We start from the raw sequence: 23,215 nt of genomic DNA on the forward strand, positions 1-23,215 counted from the left end.
TTTGTATAAGCATGGAAATATCTACACCGCTATCTCTATAAACATGGAAATATCTACACCGCTATCAGAATAAACATGGAAATATCTACACTGCTATATGTATAAACCCTAACCCTAACCCCTAAACCCTAACCCTAACCCTAACCCCTAACCTTAACCCTAATCCTCTAACCCTAACCCTAACCCTCTAACCCTAACCCTAAATCTAACCCCTAAACCCAAACCCTAACCCTAACCCTAAACCCTAACCCTAACCCTAACCCTAAGCCAAACCGAACCCGAACCCTAACCCGAACCCTACGCGAACCCGAACCCGAACCCTAACCCTAACCCTAACCCGAACCCTAACCCTTCCCGAACCCTAACCCAAACCCTCACCCTCACTCCAACCCCGACCCCAACCCTAACCCCCTAACCCCCAACCCCCTAACCCTAACCCTAACCCCAACCCCTAACCCTAGCCCTAGCCCTAGCCGTAACCCCAAGCCCAACCCCAACCCAACCCTAACGCGAACCCTAACCCTAACCCTAACCCCTAACCCTAGCCCTAGCCCTAACCCTAGCCCTAGCCCTAGCCCTAACCCTAGCCCTAGCCCTAACCCTAGCCCTAACCCTAACTCCAACCCCAACCCCTAACCCCTACCCCTACCCCTAACCCCTCACCCTCACCCTAAAACCCTCACCCTCACCCTCACCCTCACCACATGAGCAATATGGGTGTTATTTTTTAGGTGTCATGTGTGCATTAGGAATGCTGCATTTGTGTTCCAACGCTGCACCTGGACCCTGAAATGCAGCCCCTCGCCTTGCCTTGGGAGAATCTCGGTGCGCTGGATTCAGAGGGACTTTTGGTTTCCCGTTTTCCACACTGAACCGTTCTAACTGGTCTCTGACCTTGATTATTCACGGCTGCAACCAGAAAAGATTTTATTCACCGTCAATGCGGCCCCGAGTTGTCCCAAAGCCAGGCAGTGCCCCCAACGTCTGTGCTTAGGAGAATGCTGCTCCACCTTTACGGTGACCCCCAGGTCTGTGCTGAGCAGAACGCAGCTCTGCCCTCGCAGTACCCTCAGCCCGCCTGCCCGCCCGGGTCTGACCTGACGAGAACTCTGCTCCGCCTTCGCAGTACCACCGAAATCTGTGCAGAGAACTCAGCTCCGCCCTCGCGGTGCTCTCCGGGTCTGTGCTGAGTAGAACGCAAGTCCGCCGTCTCAAAGGCGCAGAGAGGCGCGCCGCGCCGGCGCAGGCGCACGGACACATGCTAGCGCGTCTGGGGTGGAGTCGTGGCGCAGGCGCAGGAGCAAAGTTGCACGGCGCCAGGCTGGGGGCGGCGGGGGGGGGGCGCCATGCACGCGCAGAAACTCACGTCGCGGCGGCGCGGCACAGAGACCGGTGGAACCTCAGTAATCCGAAAAGCCGGCCTCGACCGTCCCTTGCTTGCAGCCGGGCACTACAGGACCCGCTTGCTCACGGTGCTGTGCCAGGGCGCCCCCTGCTGGCGACTAGGGCAACTGCAGGGCTCTCTTGCTTAGAGTGGTGGCCAGCGCCCCCTGCTGGCGCCGGGGCACTGCAGGACCCTCTTGCTTACTGTATAGTGGTGGCACGCCGCCTGCTGGCAGCTAGAGATATTGCAGGGTCCTCTTGCTCAAAGTGTAGTGGCAGCACGCCCGCCTGCTGGCAGCTGGGGACACTGCCGGGCCCTCTTGCTCCAACAGTAGTGGCGGATTACAGGGAAACACCCGGAGCATATGCTGTTTGGTCTCAGTAGACTCCTAAATATGGGATTCCTGGGTTTAAAAGTATAAAATAAATATGTTTAATTTGTTAACTGATTACCATCAGAATTGTACTGTTCTGTATCCCACCAGCAATGTCTAGGAATGCCTGTTTCTCCACAAAGTGTTTACTTTTGGATTTTTGCCAGTCTAACAGGTGAAGCTCTGGAGATTCTTATTAGTGATTTGGGCTGGGGCCTGGCCATGTGTATTTTTTTTAATTTCCACTGATGATTTTGCTGCATGGCCGGTGATGAGACTGACTGTGCAAATTTGCCGGATTTCCTTTGCTTTTCCTGCATGTAGTTTAAACGAGATTGCCAGCACCGGGTATCATTCACCATTTTTCTTTTTCTTAACTTGCCGTCAGCCTTTTCTTTGACCTCTTCTCTCTGTTCATGTGTATTTGCTGTCTCTTAGCCCAGACTTCCCGTGTCCTTTCTACCGGACCTTTGGGAGGTCACAGGGTCTTGATGCTGTGGTCTTGATCTGCAGGTGTCTGACTTCCAGCAACTGCTGGCCTGTGCCAGGGTGGAAGCTGAGCACTGGAGTGGAGTTTTCCTGTGGAGAGGAGCCATGCCTAGAGTGGGATGGGCCATTGTTCATATTCTGGCCCCTGTTGTCTGCATGTAACTTAATACCACAACCAGGCATGGGGGAAAGATTGGAGGAAAGATGAGTGAGAGCATCAACTTCTCTGACAACCTAGGCCAGTAAGTAGTGCTTGTGCTCATCTCCTTGGCTGTGATACGTGGCCGGCCCTCGCTCCAGCAGCTGGACCCCTACCTGCCGTCTGCTGCCATCAGAGCCCAAAGCCGGGCTGTGACTGCTCAGACCAGCTGGCTGGAGGGAGGGCTCAGCAGCTCTGGCTTTGGCCCTGGCAGAGCAGGTGGAAGATCAGGCAGGCCATCGCTGCCGCAGAACCCAGTGGATTGGCCTAGGTGGGATCTCTGAGCTGAACAAGCCCTCTCCGGGTGGTAGGTGCAGAGAGGGGAGGGGCAGAGCCGCAGGCACAGCCAAGAGGGCTGAAGAAATGGTAGAACGGAGCAGCTGGTGATGTGTGGGCCCACCGGCCCCAGCCTCCTGTCTCCCCCCAGGTGTGTGGTGATGCCAGGCATGCCCTTCCCCAGCATCAGGTCTCCAGAGCTGCAGAAGACGACGGCCGACTTGGATCACACTCTTGTGAGTGTCCCCAGTGTTGCAGAGGTGAGAGGAGAGTAGGCAGTGAGTGGGAGTGGCGTCATCCCTAGGGCTCTGCTGGGCCGGCGTCTCCTGTCTCCTGGGGAGGCTTGGATGCCCCTCCACACCCTCTTGATCTTCCCTGTGATGTCATCTGGAGCCCTGCTGCTTGCGGTGGCCTATAAAGCCCTCTGGTCTGGCTCCAAGGCCTGGCAGAGTCTTTCCCAGGGAACGCTACAAGCAGGAAACAGTCCGCATGGGTCATCCCCTTCACTCCCAGCTCAGAGCCCAGGCCAGGGGCCCCCAAGAAAGGCTCTGGTGGAGAACCTGTGCATGAAGGCTGTCAACCAGTCCATAGGCAAGCCTGGCTGCCTCCAGCTGGGTGGACAGACAGGGGCTGGAGAAGGGGAGAAGAGGAAAGGGGGGTTGCCTGCCCTGTCTCCCACCTGAGGCTGAGGAAGGAGAGGGGGATGCACTGTTGGGGAGGCAGCTGTAACTCAAAGCCTTAGCCTCTGTTCCCACGAAGGCAGGGCCATCAGGCACCAAAGGGATTCTGCCAGCATAGTGCTCCTGGACCAGTGATACACCCGGCACCCTGTCCTGGACAAGCTGTTGGCCTGGATCTGAGCCCTCGTGGAAGTCAAAGCCACCTTTGTTTCTGCCATTGCTGCTGTGTGGAAGTTCACTCCTGCCTTTTCCTTTCCCGAGAGCCTCCACCACCCCGAGATCACATTTCTCACTGCCTTTTGTCTGCCCAGTTTCACCAGAAGTAGGCCTCTTCCTGACAGGCAGCTGCACCACTGCCTGGCGCTGCGCCCTTCCTTTGCTCTGCCCGCTGGAGACGGTGTTTGTCATGGGCCTGGTCTGCAGGCATCCTGCTACAAAGGTGAAACCCAGGAGAGTGTGGAGTCCAGAGTGTTGCCAGGACCCAGGCACAGGCATTAGTGCCCGTTGGAGAAAACAGGGGAATCCCAAAGAAATGGTGAGTCCTGGCCATCCGTGAGATCTTCCCAGGGCAGCTCCCCTCTGTGGAATCCAATCTGTCTTCCATCCTGCGTGGCAGAGGGCCAGGCTTCTCACTGGGCCTCTGCAGGAGGCTGCCATTTCTGTCCTGCCCACCTTCTTAGAAGCGAGACGGAGGACACCCATCTGCTTCTGCCCTTTCCATAATAACTAAAGTTAGCTGCCCTGGACTATTCACCCCCTAGTCTTAATTTAAAAAGATCCCCATGGCCACAGGGCCCCTGCCTGGGGGCTTGTCACCTCCCCCACCTTCTTCCTGAGTCACTCCTGCAGCCTTGCTCCCTAACCTGCCCCATAGCCTTGCCTGGATTTGTATCTCCCTGGCTTGGTGCCAGTTCCTCCAAGTCGATAGCACCTCCCTCCCTCTCAACCACTTGAGCAAACTCCAAGACATCTTCTACCCCAACACCAGCAATTGTGCCAAGGGCCATTAGGCTCTCAGCATGACTATTTTTAGACACCCCGTGTCTATCACTGAAACCTTTTTTGTGGGAGACTATTCCTCCCATCTGCAACAGCTGCCCCTGCTGACTGCCCTTCTCTCCTCCCTCTCATCCCAGAGAAACAGGTCAGCTGGGAGCTTCCGCCCCCACTGCCTAGGCACCAACAGGGGCAGGAGGCAGTCACTGACCCCGAGACGTTTGCATCCTGCACAGCTAGAGGTCCTTAATTAAAAGCACACTGTTGGTTTCTGCTCAGTTCTTTATTGATTGGTGTGCCGTTTTCTCTGGAAGCCTCTTTAGAGAAGAGAAGAACACAGTGGCGCAGACTGGGTGGAGCCGTCCCCCCATGGAGCACAGGCAGACAGAAGTCCCCGCCCCAGCTGTGTGGCCTCAAGCCAGCCTTCCGCTCCTTGAAGCTCATCTCCGCACAGTGCTGGTTCTGTCACCCCCTCCCAGGGAAGCAGGTCTCAGCAGCTTGTCCTGGCTGTGTCCGTGTCAGAGCAACGGCCCAAGTCTGGGTCTGGGGGGGAAGGTGTCATGGAGCCCCCTCCCAGGGAAGCAGGTCTCAGCAGCTTGTCCCGGCTGTGTCCGTGTCAGAGCAACGGCCCAAGTCTGGGTCTGGGGGGGAAGGTGTCATGGAGCCCCCTCCCAGGGAAGCAGGTCTCAGCAGCTTGTCCTGGCTGTGTCCCTGTCAGAGCAATGGCCCAAGTCTGGGTCTGGGGGAGAGGAAGGTGTCATGGAGCCCCCCTCCCAGGGAAGCAGGTCTCAGCAGCTTGTCCCGGCTGTGTCCGTGTCAGAGCAACGGCCCAAGTCTGGGTCTGGGGGGGAAGGTGTCATGGAGCCCCCCTCCCAGGGAAGCAGGTCTCAGCAGCTTGTCCTGGCTGTGTCCGTGTCAGAGCAACGGCCCAAGTCTGGGTCTGGGGGGGAAGGTGTCATGGAGCCCCCTCCCAGGGAAGCAGGTCTCAGCAGCTTGTCCCGGCTGTGTCCGTGTCAGAGCAACGGCCCAAGTCTGGGTCTGGGGGGGAAGGTGTCATGGAGCCCCCTCCCAGGGAAGCAGGTCTCAGCAGCTTGTCCTGGCTGTGTCCGTGTCAGAGCAACGGCCCAAGTCTGGGTCTTGGGGGGAAGGTGTCATGGAGCCCCCTAGGATTCCCAGTCGTCCTCGTCCTCCTCTGCCTGTGGCTGCTGCGGTGGCGGCAGAGGAGGGATGGAGTCTGACACGCGGGCAAAGGCTCCTCCGGGCCCCTCACCAGCCCCAGGTCCTTTCCCAGAGATGCCTGGAGGGAAAAGGCTGAGTGAGGGTGGTTGGTGGGAAACCCTGCTTCCCCCAGCCCCCAGAGACTTAAATACAGGAAGAAAAAGGCAGGACACAATTACAATGTGCCGGCCCAGGGCGGGCAGCGGCCCTGCCTCCTACCCTTGCGCCTCATGACCAGCTTGTTGAAGAGATCCGACATCAAGTCCCCACCTTGGCTCGTGGCTCTCACTGCAACGGGAAAGCCACAGACTGGGGTGAAGAGTTCAGTCACATGCGACCGGTGGCTCCCTGTCCCCAGCCCCATGACACTCCCCAGCCCTCCAAGGCCACTGTGTTTCCCAGTTAGCTCAGAGCCTCAGTCGATCCCTGACCCAGCACCGGGCACTGATGAGAAAGCGGCTGTTTGAGGAGCCACCTCCCAGCCACCTCGGGGACAGGGCCAGGGTGTGCAGCACCACTGTACGATGGGGAAACTGGCTCAGAGAGGTGAGGCAGCTTGCCTGGGGTCACAGAGCAAGGCAAAAGCAGCGCTGGGTACAAGCTCAAAACCATAGTGCCCAGGGCACTGCCGCTGCAGGCGCAGGCATCGCATCACACCAGTGTCTGCGTTCACAGCAGGCATCATCAGTAGCCTCAAGAGGCCTCAGGTCCAGTCTCTAAAAATATCTCAGGAGGCTGCAGTGGCTGACCATTGCCTTGGACCGCTCTTGGCAGTCGAAGAAGATTCTCCTGTCACAGTTTCAGCTGGGTGAGCTTAGAGAGGAAAGCTCCACTATGGCTCCCAAACCAGGAAGGAGCCATAGCCCAGGCAGGAGGGCTGAGGACCTCTGGTGGCGGCCCAAGGCTTCCAGCATGTGCCCTAGGGGAAGCAGGGGCCAGCTGGCAAGAGCAGGGGGTGGGCAGAAAGCACCCGGTGGACTCAGGGCTGGAGGGGAGAAGGCGATCTTGCCCAAGGCCCTCCGACCGCAGGCTCCAGGGCCCGCTCACCTTGCTCCTGCTCCTTCTGCTTCTTCTTCTCCAGCTTTCGCTCCTTCACGCTGCGCAGCTTGGCCTTGCCGATGCCCCCAGCTTGGCGGATGGACTCTAGCAGAGTGGCCCGGCCACCGGAGGGGTCGACCACTTCCCTGGGAGCTCCCTGGACTGGAGCCGGGAGGTGGGGAACAGGGCAAGGAGGAAAGGCTGCTCAGGCAGGGCTGGGGAAGCTTATTGTATCCAAGAGCCTGCTGGGAGGGAAGTCACCTCCCCTCAAACGAGGAGCCCCGCGCTGGGGAGGCCGGACCTTTGGAGACTGTGTGGGGCCTGGGCACTGACTTCAGCAACCACCTGAGTGCAGGCATCCTGTGTGCAGATACTCCCTGCTTCCTCTCTAGCCCCCACCCTGCAGAGCTGGACCCCTGAGCTAGCCATGCTCTGACAGTCTCAGTGGCACACACGAGCCAGCAGAGGGGTTTTGTGCCACTTCTGGATGCTAGGGTTAGACTGGGAGATACAACAGTGAAGCTGAGAAGAAAAATGTGTTGCTGTAGTTTAGTTGGTTATTAGACCCCTTCTTTCCATTGGTTTAATTAGGAATGGGGAACCCAGAGCCTCACTTGTTCAGGCTCCCTCTGCCCTAGAAGTGAGAAGTCCAGAGCTCTACAGTTTGAAAACCACTATTTTATGAACCACGTAGAACAAGATATTTGAAATGGGAACTATTCAAAAAATTGAGAATTTCAATTTCACTTAACAAACCCACAGAAAATCCACCCGAGTGCCCTGAGCACGCCAGAAATGAGGTGGCCTCAAAGAGCTGCTCCCACCTGAAGGAGACGCGCTGCTGCTGCTGTCGTCCTGCCTGGCGCCTTGGCCTACAGGGGCCGCGGTTGAGGGTGGGAGTGGGGGTGCACTGGCCAGCACCTCAGGAGCTGGGGGAGGTGGTGGGGGCGGTGGGGGTGCTGTTAGTACCCCATCTTGTAGGTCTGAAACACAAAGTGTGGGGTGTCTAGGGAAGAAGGTGTGTGAGCAGGGAGGTCCCCAGCCCAGCTCCCATCCCAGAACCCGGCTCACCTGCCTTGAGAGGCTCGGCTACCTCAGTGTGGAAGGTGGGCAGTTCTGGAATGGTGCCAGGGGCAGAGGGGGCAATGCCAGGGCCCAGGTCGGCACTGTACATGAGGTCGTTGGCAATGCCGGGCAGGTCAGGCAGGTAGGATGGAACATCAATCTCAGGCACCTGGCCCAGGTCTGGCACATAGAAGTAGTTCTCTGGGACCTGCAAGATTAGGCAGGGACATGTGAGAGGTGACAGGGACCTGCAGGGGCAGCCAACAAGACCTTGTGTGCACCTCCCATGGGTGGAATAAGGGGCTCAACAGCCTGGACTGGAGAGGAGCTCTGGCAAGGCCCTGGGCCACTGCACCTGTCTCCACCTCTGTCCCGCCCCTCCCACCTGCTGTTCCAGCTGCTCTCTCTTGCTGATGGACAAGGGGGCATCAAACAGCTTCTCCTCTGTCTCTGCCCCCAGCATCACATGTGTCTTTGTTACAGCACCAGCCAGGGGGTCCAGGAAGACATACTTCTTATACCTACAGGGGCGACATGGGGGTCAGGCAAGCTGACACCTGCTGTCCTGAGCCCATGTTCCTCTCCCCCATCATCAGGGGCACAGTGTGCACAGTGGGGTCCCAGGCCTCCCGAGCCGAGCCGAGCCACCCGTCACCCCCTGGCTCCTGGCCTATGTGCTGTACCTGTGTCTGATGCCCTGGGTCCCCACTAAGCCAGGCCGGGCCTCCCGCCCACACCCCTCGGCCCTGCCTTCTGGCCATACAGGTTCTCGGTGGTGTTGAAGAGCAGCAAGGAGCTGACAGAGCTGATGTTGCTGGGAAGACCCCCAAGTCCCTCTTCTGCATCGTCCTCGGGCCCCGGCTTGGTGCTCACGCACACAGGAAAGTACTTCAGCTTCTCCTGGGAGGGCCAGGATGGCCAAGGGATGGTGAATATTTAGTGCCGGGCCTAATCAGCTGCCACCCCATCCCGGTCAGCCTCCTCTGGGGGACAGAACCCTTGGTGGCCCCGGCTCCTCCCCAGTATCCAGTCCTCCTGGTGTGTGACAGGCTAAGTTATGTGCGCGGCCAGCAGACCTGCAGGGCCCGCTCATCCAGGGGGCGGTGCTTGCTCTGGATCCTGTGGCGGGGGCGTCTCTGCAGGCCAGGGTCCTGGGCGCCCATGAAGATGGAGCCATATTCCTGCAGGCGCTCTGGAGCAGGGTACTTGGCACTGGAGAACACCTGTGGACACAGGGACAAGTCTGAGGGGGCCCCAAGAGGCTCAGAGGGCTAGGATTGCTTGGCAGGAGAGGGTGGAGTTGGGAGCCTGGGCGAGAAGAAAGCCCAAAGTACAGGTGGGCAGCAGGGCAGAGACTGGGCAGCCTCAGAGGCACGGGGAAATGGAGGGACTGCCCAGTAGCCTCAGGACACAGGGGCATGGGGACTACCTTGATGGCCTTCTTGCTGCCCTTGATCTTCTCAATCTTGGCCTGGGCCAAGGAGACCTTCTCTCCAATGGCCTGCACCTGGCTCCGGCTCTGCTCTACCCGCTGGGAGATCCTGCCATGGAGAAGATCACAGAGGCTGGGCTGCTCCCCATCCCCTGCACACCTCCTGCTCCTAACAGCAGAGCTGCCAGGCCAGGCCCTCAGGCAAGGGCTCTTAAGTCAGGGTCACCTGCTTGCCAGGGCTGATCTTGGTGCCATCCAGGGGGCCTCTACAAGGATAATCTGACCTGCAGGGTTGAGGAGTTGATGGTACTGAGTTCCCTGCACTCTCAGTAGGGACAGGCCCTATGCTGCCACCTGTACATGCTATCTGAAGGACAGCCTCCAGGGCACACAGAGGATGGTATTTACACATGCACACATGGCTACTGATGGGGCAAGCACTTCACAACCCCTCATGATCACGTGCAGCAGACAAAGTGGCCTCTGCAGAGGGAGAATGGAGACCGGAGGCTGAGACTGGCAAGGCTGGACCTGAGTGTTGTCACCTAAATTCAGACGGGGAACTGCCCCTGTACATAGTGAAAGGCTCACTGAGCAAACCCTGAGTCCCAACCACCGCCTCAGTGTGGTCTAGCTCCTCACCTGCTTCCATCCTCCCTGGTGCGGGGTGGGCCCAGTGATATCAGCTGCCTGCTGTTCCCCAGATGTGCCAAGTGCATTCTTGTGTGCTTGCATCTCATGGAACGCCATTTCCCCAGACATCCCTGTGGCCGGCTCCTGGTGCCCGAGGCCCAAGTGTCTGATGCTTTAAGGCACATCACCCCACTCATGCTTTTCCATGTTCTTTGGCCGCAGCAAGGCCGCTCTCACTGCAAAGTTAACTCTGATGCGTGTGTAACAACATCCTCCTCCCAGTCGCCCCTGTAGCTCCCCTACCTCCAAGAGCCCAGCCCTTGCCCACAGGGCCACACTCCACGTGCAGAGCAGCCTCAGCACTCACCAGGCACGAGCGAGCCTGTGTGGTGCGCAGGGATAAGAAGGCAGAGGCGCAACTGGGGTTCATGAGGAAAGGGAGGGGGAGGGTGTGGGATGGTGGAGGGGTTTGAGAAGGCAGAGGCGCGACTGGGGTTCATGAGGAAAGGGAGGGGGAGGGTGTGGGATGGTGGAGGGGTTTGAGAAGGCAGAGGCGCGACTGGGGTTCATGAGGAAAGGCAGGAGGAGGGTGTGGGATGGTGGAGGGGTTTGAGAAGGCAGAGGCGCGACTGGGGTTCATGAGGAAAGGGAGGGGGAGGGTGTGGGATGGTGGAGGGGTTTGAGAAGGCAGAGGCGCGACTGGGGTTCATGAGGAAAGGCAGGGGGAGGGTGTGGGGTGGTGGAGGGGTTTCAGAAGGCAGAGGCGTGACTGGGGTTCATGAGGAAAGGGAGGAGGAGGGTGTGGGATGGTGGAGGGGTTTCAGAAGGCAGAGGCGCGACTGGGGTTCATGAGGAAAGGCAGGGGGAGGGTGTGGGGTGGTGGAGGGGTTTCAGAAGGCAGAGGCGTGACTGGGGTTCATGAGGAAAGGGAGGAGGAGGGTGTGGGATGGTGGAGGGGTTTCAGAAGGCAGAGGCGCGACTGGGGTTCATGAGGAAAGGGAGGAGGAGGGTGTGGGATGGTGGAGGGGTTTCAGAAGGCAGAGGCGCGACGGGTTCATGAGGAAAGGCAGGAGGAGGATGTGGGATGGTGGAGGGGCTGCAGACTCTGGGCTTGGGAAAGCTGGGGTGTCTCTAAAGGTTGGAATGAATGGCCTAGAATCGGACCCAATAAGCCAAAGCCACTTCCACCAACATTAGAAGGCCTTGGCCCCCAGAGAGCCAATTTCACAATCCAGGAGTCCCCGTGCCCTAATGGGTCTGCCCTGATTACTCCTGGCTCCTTGTGTGCAGGGGGCTCAGGCATGGCAGGGCTGGGAGTACCAGCAGGCACTCAAGCGGCTTAAGTGTTCCATGACAGACTGGTATGAAGGTGGCCACAATTCAGAAAGAAAAAAGAAGAGCACCATCTCCTTCCAGTGAGGAAGCGGGGCCACCACCCAGCGTGTGCTCCATCTTTTCTGGCTGGGGAGAGGCCTTCATCTGCTGTAAAGGGTCCTCCAGCACAAGCTGTTTTAATTTACCCTAGTTCCCAGGGCAGCCTCATTCTGCCTTGGGTGCTGACACGACCTTCAGTAGGTGCATAAGCTCTGCATTCGAGGTCCACAGGGGCAGTGGGAGGGAACTGAGACTGGGGAGGGACAAAGGCTGCTCTGTCCTGGTGCTCCCACAAAGGACGGAAGGGCTGATCACTCAAAGTTGCAAACACCAAGCTCAACAATGAGCCCTGGAAAATTTCTGGACTGGATTATTAAACAGAGAGTCTGTAAGCACTTAGAAAAGGCCGCGGTGAGTCCCAGGGGCCAGCACTGCTCAAAGTGTACAGCATTTCTCTTTGTAACAGGATTATTAGCCTGCTGTGTCCGGGGAAAACATGCAGCACAGCACATCTCCAGTCAGCAGGATTTTGACAGCTTCTAACAAAATCTTGTGGACAAGATGGAGCTATGGGGGTTGGAGGAGAGAACATATAGGAAAAATCAGAGCCAAATGAACCACAGCCCCAAAGGGCACAGTGGAACGATGGACTGATTCCAGCCTTGCACGGAGGGATCTGGCAGAGTCCATCCAGTTCCTTCAACACCTGGTTAGAAAACTGGGGCCAGCACACAGGGGAAGGGTAAGCTGGTTTCATGATCGAATCAAGGCTCAGACAATTTTCAAAGGCCAGAGGGTAGACTGCAATCACCCAGATGAAATTTACAAGGAACAAATGTGAAGCCCAACATTTAGGTTTTAAAAATCAAGCGTATAAATATAGAAGGTGGAGGGAACTTGTTTTAGACACAGTTCAGGTGAAGAAAGACCTGGAAACTTCTGTTAACTATAAGCTCAGTAGGGGCTAAAAGCATGTTAATCGGCATAAAAAGGCAATGAGATCTTAGGGCACACAGCTCCCCGCCCCTCTTCTGCCCTTCATCCTTCTTTCAATCAGCAGGGACCGTGCACTCTCTTGGAGCCACCACAGAAAACAGAGCCCTGGACTCATGAATGAATACATGCCAGGCACCAGTCTCAGCCACAGTCACATCCCTTTAAACTGGATCCACACAGTAAGAGGACTCTGAACTCCCCTGCAGACTGCAAAGTCTGCCTCATTCACTGCTATGTCTCTAGCACCTGGGATGGGGCCTGATGTGTAACAGCCGCTGGCTGAACAGAAAATGACAAATGAGCAAACATCTCAAGGAGGGTGATGAGGATGGTGATGAGTGAGAAACTCCCGACATGTGAAGATAACTGAAGGATGTTCTGGCTAAAGATCAGAAGACTTTGAGAATATGATCATTCCCTTCGAATATCAAAATATCAAAAGAGCTGTCAGGTGGAGAAGTGAGTAAACTAGTATCAGGAATAGCGGGCAGAGTTGCAAGGAAACAGATCTCTGTTCTGTTAAAAAAAAAAAAATTCCATAAACAACTGCATCACTTTGCAGAGCAATTAGGTTCCAGCTCACAAGCGCCTTCCGGGGGTGCCCCAAGGGTGAATCCTGCCTAAGGTGGAGGTAGAAGACATGACCCTGGGGCTCTTTCCTTAGCCAAGAGCCCATGAGACTAAGGAACATCGTGCTTGTTGACAAAGCCCCCGGACAGTCTATTCTCTTACGGTCACAGGCTATGGTGTCGAGGACAAGTGCAGACTCAGGATCAGAAAGCTTGCAGCATATCTGCTATCTCCATGGACTAGCAGGATGGTCGGGAAGGCCCGTAGGCCTCACTGGGGCCAGGCCGTTGATGAACAATGTCCACCCTGAGGGTGGGGGAATGGTGCCATTTGTTTGTCATTCCTGGTCCAGACGCCCTTGGCTTGGTGGCCTACTTCAAGGTAGGTCGGTTTACAAGCTCAGTGCTGAAGCCATACCCTATGGCACGCTCGCCCAGCACTAGAGAGGAAGCTGCCTCTGTGGACATCAGGGACGGAAGTGGCTCACCCAGCCTGTTCTGCACGTGGTCTCACTACGGGTCCATCTTCCTCTATCTGCCCCGGAGGGGACCAACTCCAAGCATCCCTTGCTTTCCTTCTCCCCCCTCCACCCCTCACTGTTCAATAACTTGAGTGCATCCCATTTGTAGAGCACATGCTGGGGCCGTGGGAGTGAAAGACGAATCAGACGACACACATCCACATTCAAAGGGACTCAGGGCTCCTGGGGAAGTAAGAAATGAATATCAATAACCACAGCATCCCACAGGCCTGGGTTTCACATCTGTTTAGCAGCAGTGTGACCCTGGGGAGGTCACTAACTGGTCTTTGCCTCAGCTTCTTCCACTGAAAAACAGGAATGGTCCCTTCTACATCATGGGATTACTGTGAAGGTGAGAAGGAGCTGATCATGGCCCATCAACATCAACACACCAGTCCCCCTAGAGGCTGCTGGGGAGGAAGAAGCAGGGAGCACCCACTCCTGACCCAGATTCACATTCACTGCTTCTCCTCCCCTGCCTCTGTCATGACCCCAGGGAAGCAGACGCTGAACCTGGGCTCTTGCTTTCACCTTTATCTTCTCCACTCTGGGATAATTAAGAATGACTTGCTAATTATGCAGTGATCTAGTGCAATGTGTAACCTTCGGGGCCACCAGGTGCCAATCAGTAGAGAGAACAGGGGAGAAGGAAGGATGGAGGAAGCGGGACAAGGGGAAAGGGGAAAGGAGGAAGGGGAGAAGAAAGGAAGAGGTGGGGAAAAGGACAAAGAGATGGAGGAAAGGACCAAGAGCTTCGCAGAGAAAATCACCCTTCCCAGGGGGAAGGTGCTGGGCAGTGGCACTGCCTCTTGGGGGAAGAGATTGGGCAGGGGCTGACGGGCAATGGCAGATGACAGCATCCAAACTTCCACACACACAGTCTGTTCCTTCCTCTTCCCCGTGCCATCCCAACTCCCTTCTGCCTTGTCATCTACGTCATGGGAAGCAGGTGACATATCTGGCAAGTTATTTTGGGGCCCTGGCTTCTCCCAGGTGAAGAGGGGGCAGCTGGAGGGACAGAAAGAGGGGGCAGGGAGGGGCTGGAGGGCACAGCTGAAGACAGCCTGGGAGGTGATTGTCATCCCCTCCAGTCTCTGCACACTCCCGGCTGCAGCAGAGCAGGAGGAGAGAGCACAGCCTGGAATGCTAATTTGCCAGGAGCTCACCTGCCTGCATCACTGGGCACAGACGCCAGTGAGGCCAGAGGCCAGGCTGTGCTGGGGCCTGAGATGGGGTGGTGGGGAGAGAGTCTCTCCCCTGCCCCTGTCTCTTCCGTGCAGGAGGAGCATGTTTAAGGGGAAGGGTTCAAAGCTGGTCACATCCCCACCAAAAAAGCCCATGGACAACGAAAAGCCCACTTGCTTGTCCAGTGCCACAGGAGGGGGCAAGTGGAGGAGGAGAGGTGGCGGTGCTCCCCACTCCACTGCCAGTCATCACTGGCTCTCCCTTCCCTTCATCCTCGTTCCCTATCTGTCACCATTTCCTGTCGTCGTTTCCTCTGAATGTCTCACCCTGCCCTCCCTGCTGGCAAGTCCCCTGTCTGTAGCCTCACCCCTGTCACATCCTGACTACAATAACAGCTTCTGGGTGTCCCCAGCATCCACTCTCTCTCCCTTCTTGTCCCTTCCGTGATGGATGCTTGAGGAACCTTCCCCAAACTCTTCCGTCCCATCCCTGCCCTGCTCAAAATCCAATCACAGCTCCCTAACACTCCTGAATCAACTTGAAGTCCTGTCTTGAGTAATCCGTGGGCCCTAACTCACTCATCCCAACTTTTCACTCACTGCCTTGCCCCACACCCTGCCAGGGAGCCTCCCGTGGCACCGTGGGGACACAAAGGAACCAGGGCAAAGCTCCCTCAGCCCCATTCAAAGAGGCCTGGGCCACAGGCTCACGGAAAGTCAGCCTCTCATGCCCCGAGAGATGAGTGCAAGGGAGAGGCAGTGCTGTCTGTGCTTCCCATGCAGAAGCACCCCCCTCCCACCCCTGTGCAGGCCGGCCTTCATGGCAGACCACCATACACCACGTTCCAAGCCACACTGAGGCCTCTCTCCAAGCCCGCGGCCCCCATTTCCAGACCCCACCAGGGCAACCTGCATATCCACCTCCCTACCCTGCCCCCCTCTTCCAGGAGTCTGCCCTATGTGGAGTAAGCACGTGGTTTTCCTCTTCAGCAACTATTTCCTTTTTACTCAAGCAATGGCCCCATTTCCCTTGGGGAATCCATCTCTCTTGCAGGCTTAGTCCCAGAGCTTCAGGTGGAGCTGCCCACAGAGCTTCTCAGTCTAAGCCAAGTGGTGTGTCATAGTCCCCTGGCCCCAGTAATGGATTCTGGGATAGACATGAGGACCAAGCCAGGTGGGATGGGTGAGTGTGGCTTCTGGAGGAAGTGGGGACACAGGAGAGCATTCTTTCCTGCTGGACCTGACCCTGTGTCATGTCACCTTGCTACCACAAGAGCATGGCTTGTCTGGGAATGCAGCCAGACCCAAAGAAGCAAACTGACATGGAAGGAAAGCAAAACCAGGCCCTGAGGACATCATTTTAGCCCTTACTCCGAAGGCTGCTCTACTGATTGTTTAATTTTTGCTTAGCTTGGTCTGGGGAGTTCTGACAGGCGTGCCACCAATTCTTACCGATTTCTCTCCACTCTAGACCCTGAGAAGCCCACGCGGTTCATGCTAGCAATTAACAATCAATCTCGCCCTATGTGTTCCCATTCCAGCCTCTAGGACACAGTGTCAGCCACATAATTGGTATCTCTTAAGGTCCAGCACGAGGTGGAGCACATGGTGGAGAGACAGATGCAGTGACCTGGAACCCAGGAGTGAGGGAGCCAGGACTCAGGCCCAAGGCTCCTGAGAGGCATCCGGCCCTCCCTGGGCTGTGCCAGCAGCTTGAAGAACCCACACTCAATGAACGCAGCACTCCACTACCCAGGAAATGCCTTCCTGCCCTCTCCTCATCCCATCCCTGGGCAGGGGACATGCAACTGTCTACAAGGTGCCAAGTACCAGGACAGGAAAGGAAAGATGCCAAAAATCCAGGGCTGCCCTCAGAGAAGGGCAACCATGCAGTCCCCGTCTTGGCAAGGAAACACAATTTCCGAGGGAATGGTTTTGGCCTCCATTCTAAGTGCTGGACATGGGGTGGCCACAATCTGGAGCTGATGGCTCTTAAAGACCTGCGTCCTCTTCCCTAGGCATCCCTTGGGCACATCTAGCACAACGATAAGCACAAAAGGTGCATCCAGCACTTTCTGTTACTGTTGGTGGCAGGTTCATGAATGGCAACCAAAGGCAGTGTACGGGTCAAGATTATCAACAGGGAAGACACAGCATTTCCTGAAGGCTTCCTAGGTGCCAGGCACTGTTCCATTCCTTTGCATGTTTTGATTAATTTAATATTTACAATAATTCTACCAGGAAGCTACCATTATTACCACAACTTCACAAATGAGAACACTGAGGCTTAGAGGGGTTGGGTTGTCCAAGGTTACAGAGGAAGAAAACAGGGGAGCTGGATCTGAGCCAAGGCATCAACTCCAAGGTAACCCCTCAGTCACTTCAGTGCCTGCCCCCTGGTTACTGGGACATTCTTGACAAGCTTGGGGCAAGCCGGTGAGTCAGTGGGGGAGGACTTTCAGGAAGAGGTGGGTTCCTAGTTGGTGACAGAAGAGGAGGCTGCAAAGTGAAGGAGCAGGGGCTCCAGGTCTGGCGACAACCAGGGAAGGGACAGGGCAGGGATGACTTGGACCACGAGAGGCACCCGAGTCAGGCAGTCACATACTTCCCGCTGGGGTCTACCATGTGAGGCATGGTGTGGGATCCTGGGAAGGAGACCAAGCCTCATTTCAGTTTGCTTATGGCCAAAGACAGGACCTGTGTACCCGACAACCCCTGGGACCTTTGCCAAAAGAACAGCAAACACCATTCACTCACTCATGTTAGATAAACACTGAGTGAAGTCACTGGAGCCCAAGGACTGTGCGAGGTCAGCGCTGCCAATACAAGAAGCTGCACCCCTCCAGCTCGCCTCCCTCAATGGCCACTCCGTGCTCCAGCCATGCTGGCTTCCTTTTAGGTCCTCCACCTCCAGGCTGTAGTTCATGTGCTTCTTTCTGGAATGTTCTTCCCAACCTACCCACTCAACCCTCAGACTTTACCATAAATGTCATTTCCTCACATCTGCCTTCCCTGACCTGAGACCAAGCCAGGCTTCCCATGACGAGCCTCACAGTACCCCATCTCCCCTGAACAGATGCAGTATTAACCTACATAACCCGGGGCCATGATCTATGGCTTTGAATCCTGGCTCTGTCACTTGGCCAGGTCTCTCAGCCTTTCTGTGCCTCAGTTTCCTCATCTATAAAATGAGATGACGGCAGTGCCTGCTCATGAAGTGTGAGTTAATGCACTCAAATCAATGGTGGTGCACGGTTTATATGAATATTAGTGATTACAAAATATTATCAATAGACCTTGTCACAACTGTTATTGAAGAACTAATCATGTATTGGTTATTTAGGTCTTTCTCTCCTGCCAGAATGTGTGCTCCAGTTGGAGAGGTATGTTGCCTTATCCGTGGCTGGATATATAGAGATTCCCACACTGCCTTGCACACGAGCACTGCTGGGTAAATATTTGCTGGCTGCAGGAAAACGTGAAGGAATAGGCCCTCCAATGGGAGGAAAAGCACGAGTTGTGAGAGCAGAGCCACCACAGGAAACCAGGAGGCTAAGTGGGGTGGAAGGGAGTGAGCTCTCTGACTCCCAGGAGTAAAAGCTTCCAAGTTGGGCTCTCACTTCAGCCCCTCCCACACAGGGAAGCCAGATGGGTTCCCCAGGACCAGGATTCCCCAAGGGGGCTGCTCCCAGAGGGTGTGTTGCTGGGATTGCCCAGGACAGGGATGGCCCTCTCATCAGGTGGGGGTGGGTGGCAGCACCCACCTGCCGAAGATGTCTCCAGAGACCTTCTGCAGGTACTGCAGGGCATCCGCCATCTGCTGGACGGCCTCCTCTCGCCGCAGGTCTGGCTGGATGAGGGGCACGGCATAGGTCTGACCTGCCAGGGAGTGCTGCATCCTCACAGGAGTCATGGTGCCTGTGGGTGGGAGCCGGAGCATCAGAGCCACCCACGACCACCTGCACCCACCCACCACAGGGCACGGTGGTGTTGAGACAACACAGCCCTTATCCCAACTATGCACATAGCTTCAGCCTGCACAGATAGGGGAGGAGGGGACAGAGCATTTGCTGAGAGGCCAGGAGCGCATAGATGGGACTCTGCTGATGCCTGCTGAGTGAATGAGGGAAAGGGCAGGACCAGGGACTGGGGAATCTGTAGGGTCAATGGAGGAGTTCAGAGAAGGTGCAACATTTCTGACCCCCTACAAGTTGCTTGCTACCTGCCAGGCACCCTTTCCATACATTGTCTCAGTTCAGCTCCCTACCTTGGATAAACAAGAAACTTTGGTTGCGGAGGAAAAAAGAGGCTGGAAACAAAGGGGTAGAAATGGGGTAGTGGGGGAGATTGCCTGATCAACTGCCAAATGGTACCCAGTTCTGGAAAAGCACAAAAAATGTGCACACACGGGTTCTTCCCACTTTAACCCCTGAGGAATTTGAGGCCTGCTCCTAAAACAGACTGGGCAGTGGCTAGTGACTCTAGGTATAGGAGTATCCAGCCCTGCTCACCCAGGCTAGAGCTTAGGGGGCCAAGAGGAAAGAGGTGCCTGTGGGGGTGGAGGACAGGAAGGAAAAACACTCCTGGAATTGCAAAGTGAGGGCAGAGTCTATTTATATTGGGTTTAATTAACTCCTCTCCCTGGTGCCACTAAAGCAGCAATCACACTGCAGACAGCACTGATTTGATTGGCAAGAGATGCACCAGGCAGAATATTAAGGGACCAGGCCCCTATAAATAGGCCTAATCACAGCCCCTCGCTGGAATATGCTAAGGAAGACATTAATCAGGCCTGGCACTGTGCCCTAGACCTGCTCCCCTAGGCACTACAGTGGGGCCCTTGGTTGCAACACAAGTAGGTAGGGATGGATGAGTCTGGTATGAAGGGCCTAGGAGATTTCATTTGGGTTTAAAATGCTGTGACCTTGAGTAAGTTGCCGTCTCTGAATCTGATCCTTTCCATTTCCCATTCTCCAAACTGAGAACTAGCACTGCTGAGACATGGTTATTCCCAATAATAATTGGTATATTTTACATAACGTACCACACCAACATCTTCACCCAGCTGGAGCCTACTCCTTTGCTCCCCCTGCTGGCTTCCCCAGCCCTCCCTTCTGCCCTCCTCAGGCCAGCACTTTTCAGTGAGTTCCTCCTTTGCATACAGGCTTTCCAGATCTGTACTTGCCTTGAATACTCATCAGAGCCCAGGAGTTACTCCTCACCTCCCACTTATTTTTCCTCCCATCAAATAACTAAAGCATGGCCAGCTGATGCCCAGCCAACTGAGAAACCTAACCCTCTGAGACCACCACACCCCTTTCAAGCATGTTCCTCCCTCCCCTTCTTTGTATTTATACTGATGCAAGTTTGCTGGCTGTCCTAACTTATTTCTGTGCCTCAGTTCTCCCATATGTAAGATCACAAAGAGGGTAAAGATGCAAGATATTTCCTGTGCACATCTTCAGATGAATTTCTTGTTAGTGTGTGTGTGTTTGCTCACACATATGCGTGAAAGAAGAGTACATACACAAATCTCAAAAAGGAGGCAGCAAGCCCATTCAAGAATGGGACTGAATACACCTGATGAGTGGTTTACTTTCTGTCTGCAAACATCTACTGATCATCTATTAGGTGCAGGCCATGATCACAACAAAGACGAATAAGACACTACACTAGCCAGGGAGAGTCTCAAAAACAACTAAACTCAAATTAAATTCATTCTAATCCAGTCATGAGTACAAAGCTAAGGAGTGACAAATCCCTTTTGGAGTTAGGGGAGTCAGGAAAAAGCTCTTAGCAGAATGCGTGCCTCTCGGCCGGGCACAGCGGCTCACGCCTGTAATCCCAGCACTTTGGGAGGCGAAGGCAGGCAGATCACCTGAGGTCGGGAGTTCGAGACCAGTCTGACCAACATGGTGAAACTCCATCTCTACTAAAAATACAAAATTAGCCAGGCATGGTGGTGCATGCCTGTAATCCCAGCTACTCGGGAGGCTGAGGAAGGAGAATCACTTGAACCGGGGAGGTCAAGGTTGCAGTGTGCCGAGATCGCACCATTGCACTCCAGCCTGGGCAACAAGAGTGAACCAGGTCCAGGAAGAAGGTGCAAAGACAGCATTCCAGGTAAAAGAAACAGCTTGAACAAAAAGTGTGTAGGGGAACAGCAAGCGGTCTTGAGTGCTGAGGGTACAATCATCCTTGGGGAAGTACTAGAAGAAAGAATGATAAACAGAGGCCAGTTTGTTAAAAACACTCAAAATTAAAGCTAGGAGTTTGGACTTGTGGCAGGAATGAAATCCTTAGACCTGTGCTGTCCAATATGGTAGCCACCAGGCACATGCAGCCACTGAGCACTTGATATGTGGATAGTCTGAATTGAGATGTGCCGTAAGTGTAAAATATGCACCAAATTTCAAAGACTAGAAAAAAGAATGTAAAATATCTTATTATTTTATATTGATTACATGCTAAAATAACCATATTTGGGATATACTGGATTTTAAAAATATATTACTAATTTCATCTGTTTCTTTTTACTTTTAGAAATCACATATGTGACTTAAATATTTCTTTTCTTTTTCTTTCCTCTTGCTCAGCTTCCTGTGATTCCAAAGAAATGAGTCTCTGCTCTTTTTGGGCAGGAGATATCCTAGAATGGACTCTGACCTAAGCATCAAAATTAATCATCATAACGTTATCATTTTATGGCCCCTTCTTCCTATATCTGGTAGCTTTTAAATGATGGCCATGTAGATAATCTTTATTATCCCTCTTTCAGCAGACGTTATTTTCTTATGCTACAGTATGACTGCTAATAATACCTACATACGTTGGAACCATTCTGACTCCTCAAGAATCTCATTTAACTCTTATTATCAGTGAATTTATCATCATCCCCAATTTTAGATAAGGAAATAGGGTTAGAAAGACCACATAACATTTTTTCAACATCAAAACACTAGCTTGAGATCAAGCCCAAACTTGGATCTGTTGTCTGAATTCCAAGCTTTTTGTTATTGATATGTTTTGTTGTTTTCATGCAATAATGCAAATCTTAGCCCAAACATTTTGTTAGTAGTACCAACTGTAAGTCACCTTATCTTGATACTTTGTCTTTATGTAAACCTAAATTAGATCTGTTTTTGATACTGAGGGAAAAACAAGGGAATCTAACACTAACCAGCCCGTAGTGTGTGGTCAACACTTTCGTTACTTTAGTATACATCACCCCAATTGTTTGTCTTCACCACACACTTTGGAGTTAGGTAGTACTATCTATTTTTACAAATAAGAAAATCCAGGCACAAAGGGGTTGATTAGCAATTATCTTTTGAAAAGCCTGTAGTGCTCATCTGAAGAAGTGACGGACCACCTCTTATTTAGTGGACAGACAATAACTAGTTGAGAAGACAGGGGATTTTGTTGGCGGAAAAAAAAATTTATCAAAAGTCGTCTTCTATCGGAGTTTTATGAGAAACCCTAGCTCCTCAGTTCCACAGTGGGTAACTGCAATTCATTCTAGGTCTGCGATATTTCCTGCCTATCCATTTTGTTAACTCTTCAATGCATTCCACAAATGCCTAAGTATTCTTTAATAATGGTGGGGTTTTTTTTTGCATCTATGAAGTTTTTTCAAATTCTTTTTAAGTGACAAAACTTGTACATGTGTATCGCACAATATTTCTAGTCGACAGCACTGCTTTCGAGAATGTAAACCGTGCACTCCCAGGAACATGCAGACACCGCGCGCCTCTTTGGGACCACGGTTCATAATTTCGGAGTGCTCGGAGCCCTTCCTCCAGACCGTTCTCCCACACCCCGCTCCAGGGTCTCTCCCGGAGTTACAGGCCTCGCTGTAGGCCCCGGGAACCCAACGCGGTGTCAGAGAAGTGGGGTCCGCTACGAGGGACCAGGAGCTCCGGGCGGGCAGCAGCTGCGGAAGAGCCGCGCGAGGCTTCCCAGAACCCGGCCGGGGCGGGAAGACGCAGGAGTGGGGAGGCGGAACCGGGACCCCGCAGAGCCCGGGTCCCTGCGCCCCACAAGCCTTGGCTTCCCTGCTAGGGCCAGGCAAGGCCGGGTGCAGGGCGCGGCTCCAGGGAGGAAGCTCCGGGGCGAGCCCAAGACGCCTCCCGGGCGGTCGGGGCCCAGCGGCGGCGTTCGCAGTGGAGCCGGGCACCGGGCAGCGGCCGCGGAACACCAGCTTGGCGCAGGCTTCTCGGTCAGGAACGGTCCCGGGCCTCCCGCCCGCCTCCCTCCAGCCCCTCCGGGTCCCCTACTTCGCCCCGCCAGGCCCCCACGACCCTACTTCCCGCGGCCCCGGACGCCTCCTCACCTGCGAGCCGCCCTCCCGGAAGCTCCCGCCGCCGCTTCCGCTCTGCCGGAGCCGCTGGGTCCTAGCCCCGCCGCTCACAGTCCGCCCGCGCCTCCGGGTCCTAACGCCGCCGTTCACCCTCCGCTGCGCCCTCCCCGAGCGCGGCTCCAGGACCCCGTCGACCCGGAGCGCTGTCCTGGCGGGCCGAGTCGCGGGCCTGGGCACGGAACTCACGCTCACTCCGAGCTCCCGACGTGCACACGGCTCCCATCCGTTGTCTTCCGAGCGCAGGGCCGCCCCTACCCGTGCTTTCTGCTCTGCAGACCCTCTTCCCAGACCTCCGTCCTTTGTCCCATCGCTGCCTTCCCCTCAAGCTCAGGGCCAAGCTGTCCGCCAGCCTCGGCTCCTCCGGGCAGCCCTCGCCCTGGGTGCGCCCCGGGGCAGGACCCCCAGCCCAGGCCCAGGGCCCGCCCCTGC

General features: G+C 55.1%; 1 protein-coding gene and 1 pseudogene across 6 annotated transcripts in view; one reads left to right on the forward strand and one right to left on the reverse strand.

Annotated features, from left to right (window-relative positions):
• Positions 1–22,849, reverse strand: part of LOC456647 (WAS protein family homolog 2) — a 51,434-nt gene extending 28,585 nt beyond the window's left edge. The window contains exons 1-11 of one of the 5 annotated variants that reach the window (XM_024347602.3): positions 22,760–22,847; positions 18,192–18,345; positions 9,148–9,259; positions 8,795–8,941; positions 8,482–8,618; positions 8,104–8,239; positions 7,725–7,926; positions 7,478–7,636; positions 6,663–6,815; positions 5,835–5,903; positions 1,098–5,694 (exon numbers count right to left, since the gene is read on the reverse strand). In XM_024347602.3, the coding sequence (XP_024203370.2) occupies positions 5,561–5,694; positions 5,835–5,903; positions 6,663–6,815; positions 7,478–7,636; positions 7,725–7,926; positions 8,104–8,239; positions 8,482–8,618; positions 8,795–8,941; positions 9,148–9,259; positions 18,192–18,340 (1,398 nt within the window). In that variant the 5' untranslated portion in view covers positions 18,341–18,345; positions 22,760–22,847 and the 3' untranslated portion in view covers positions 1,098–5,560. Of the gene's footprint in view, positions 1–1,097; positions 5,695–5,834; positions 5,904–6,662; positions 6,816–7,477; positions 7,637–7,724; positions 7,927–8,103; positions 8,240–8,481; positions 8,619–8,794; positions 8,942–9,147; positions 9,260–9,792; positions 10,020–18,191; positions 18,346–22,759 lie in introns of those variants that run through there. The other 4 variants (XM_024347606.3, XM_063785371.1, XM_024347604.3 and 1 more) reach the window with 4 other exon arrangements.
• DDX11L17 (DEAD/H-box helicase 11 like 17 (pseudogene)) lies at positions 2,832–4,687 on the forward strand (annotated as a pseudogene). Its single transcript, XR_008538416.2, has 2 exons — positions 2,832–2,981; positions 3,485–4,687. The product of XR_008538416.2 is annotated as a DEAD/H-box helicase 11 like 17 (pseudogene) (transcript).
• Positions 22,850–23,215: the final 366 nt, after the last annotated feature.

This window comes from Pan troglodytes, chromosome 10, assembly GCF_028858775.2.
Source record: "Pan troglodytes isolate AG18354 chromosome 10, NHGRI_mPanTro3-v2.0_pri, whole genome shotgun sequence".
In the NCBI taxonomy this organism is placed as follows: Eukaryota; Metazoa; Chordata; class Mammalia; order Primates; family Hominidae; genus Pan; species Pan troglodytes.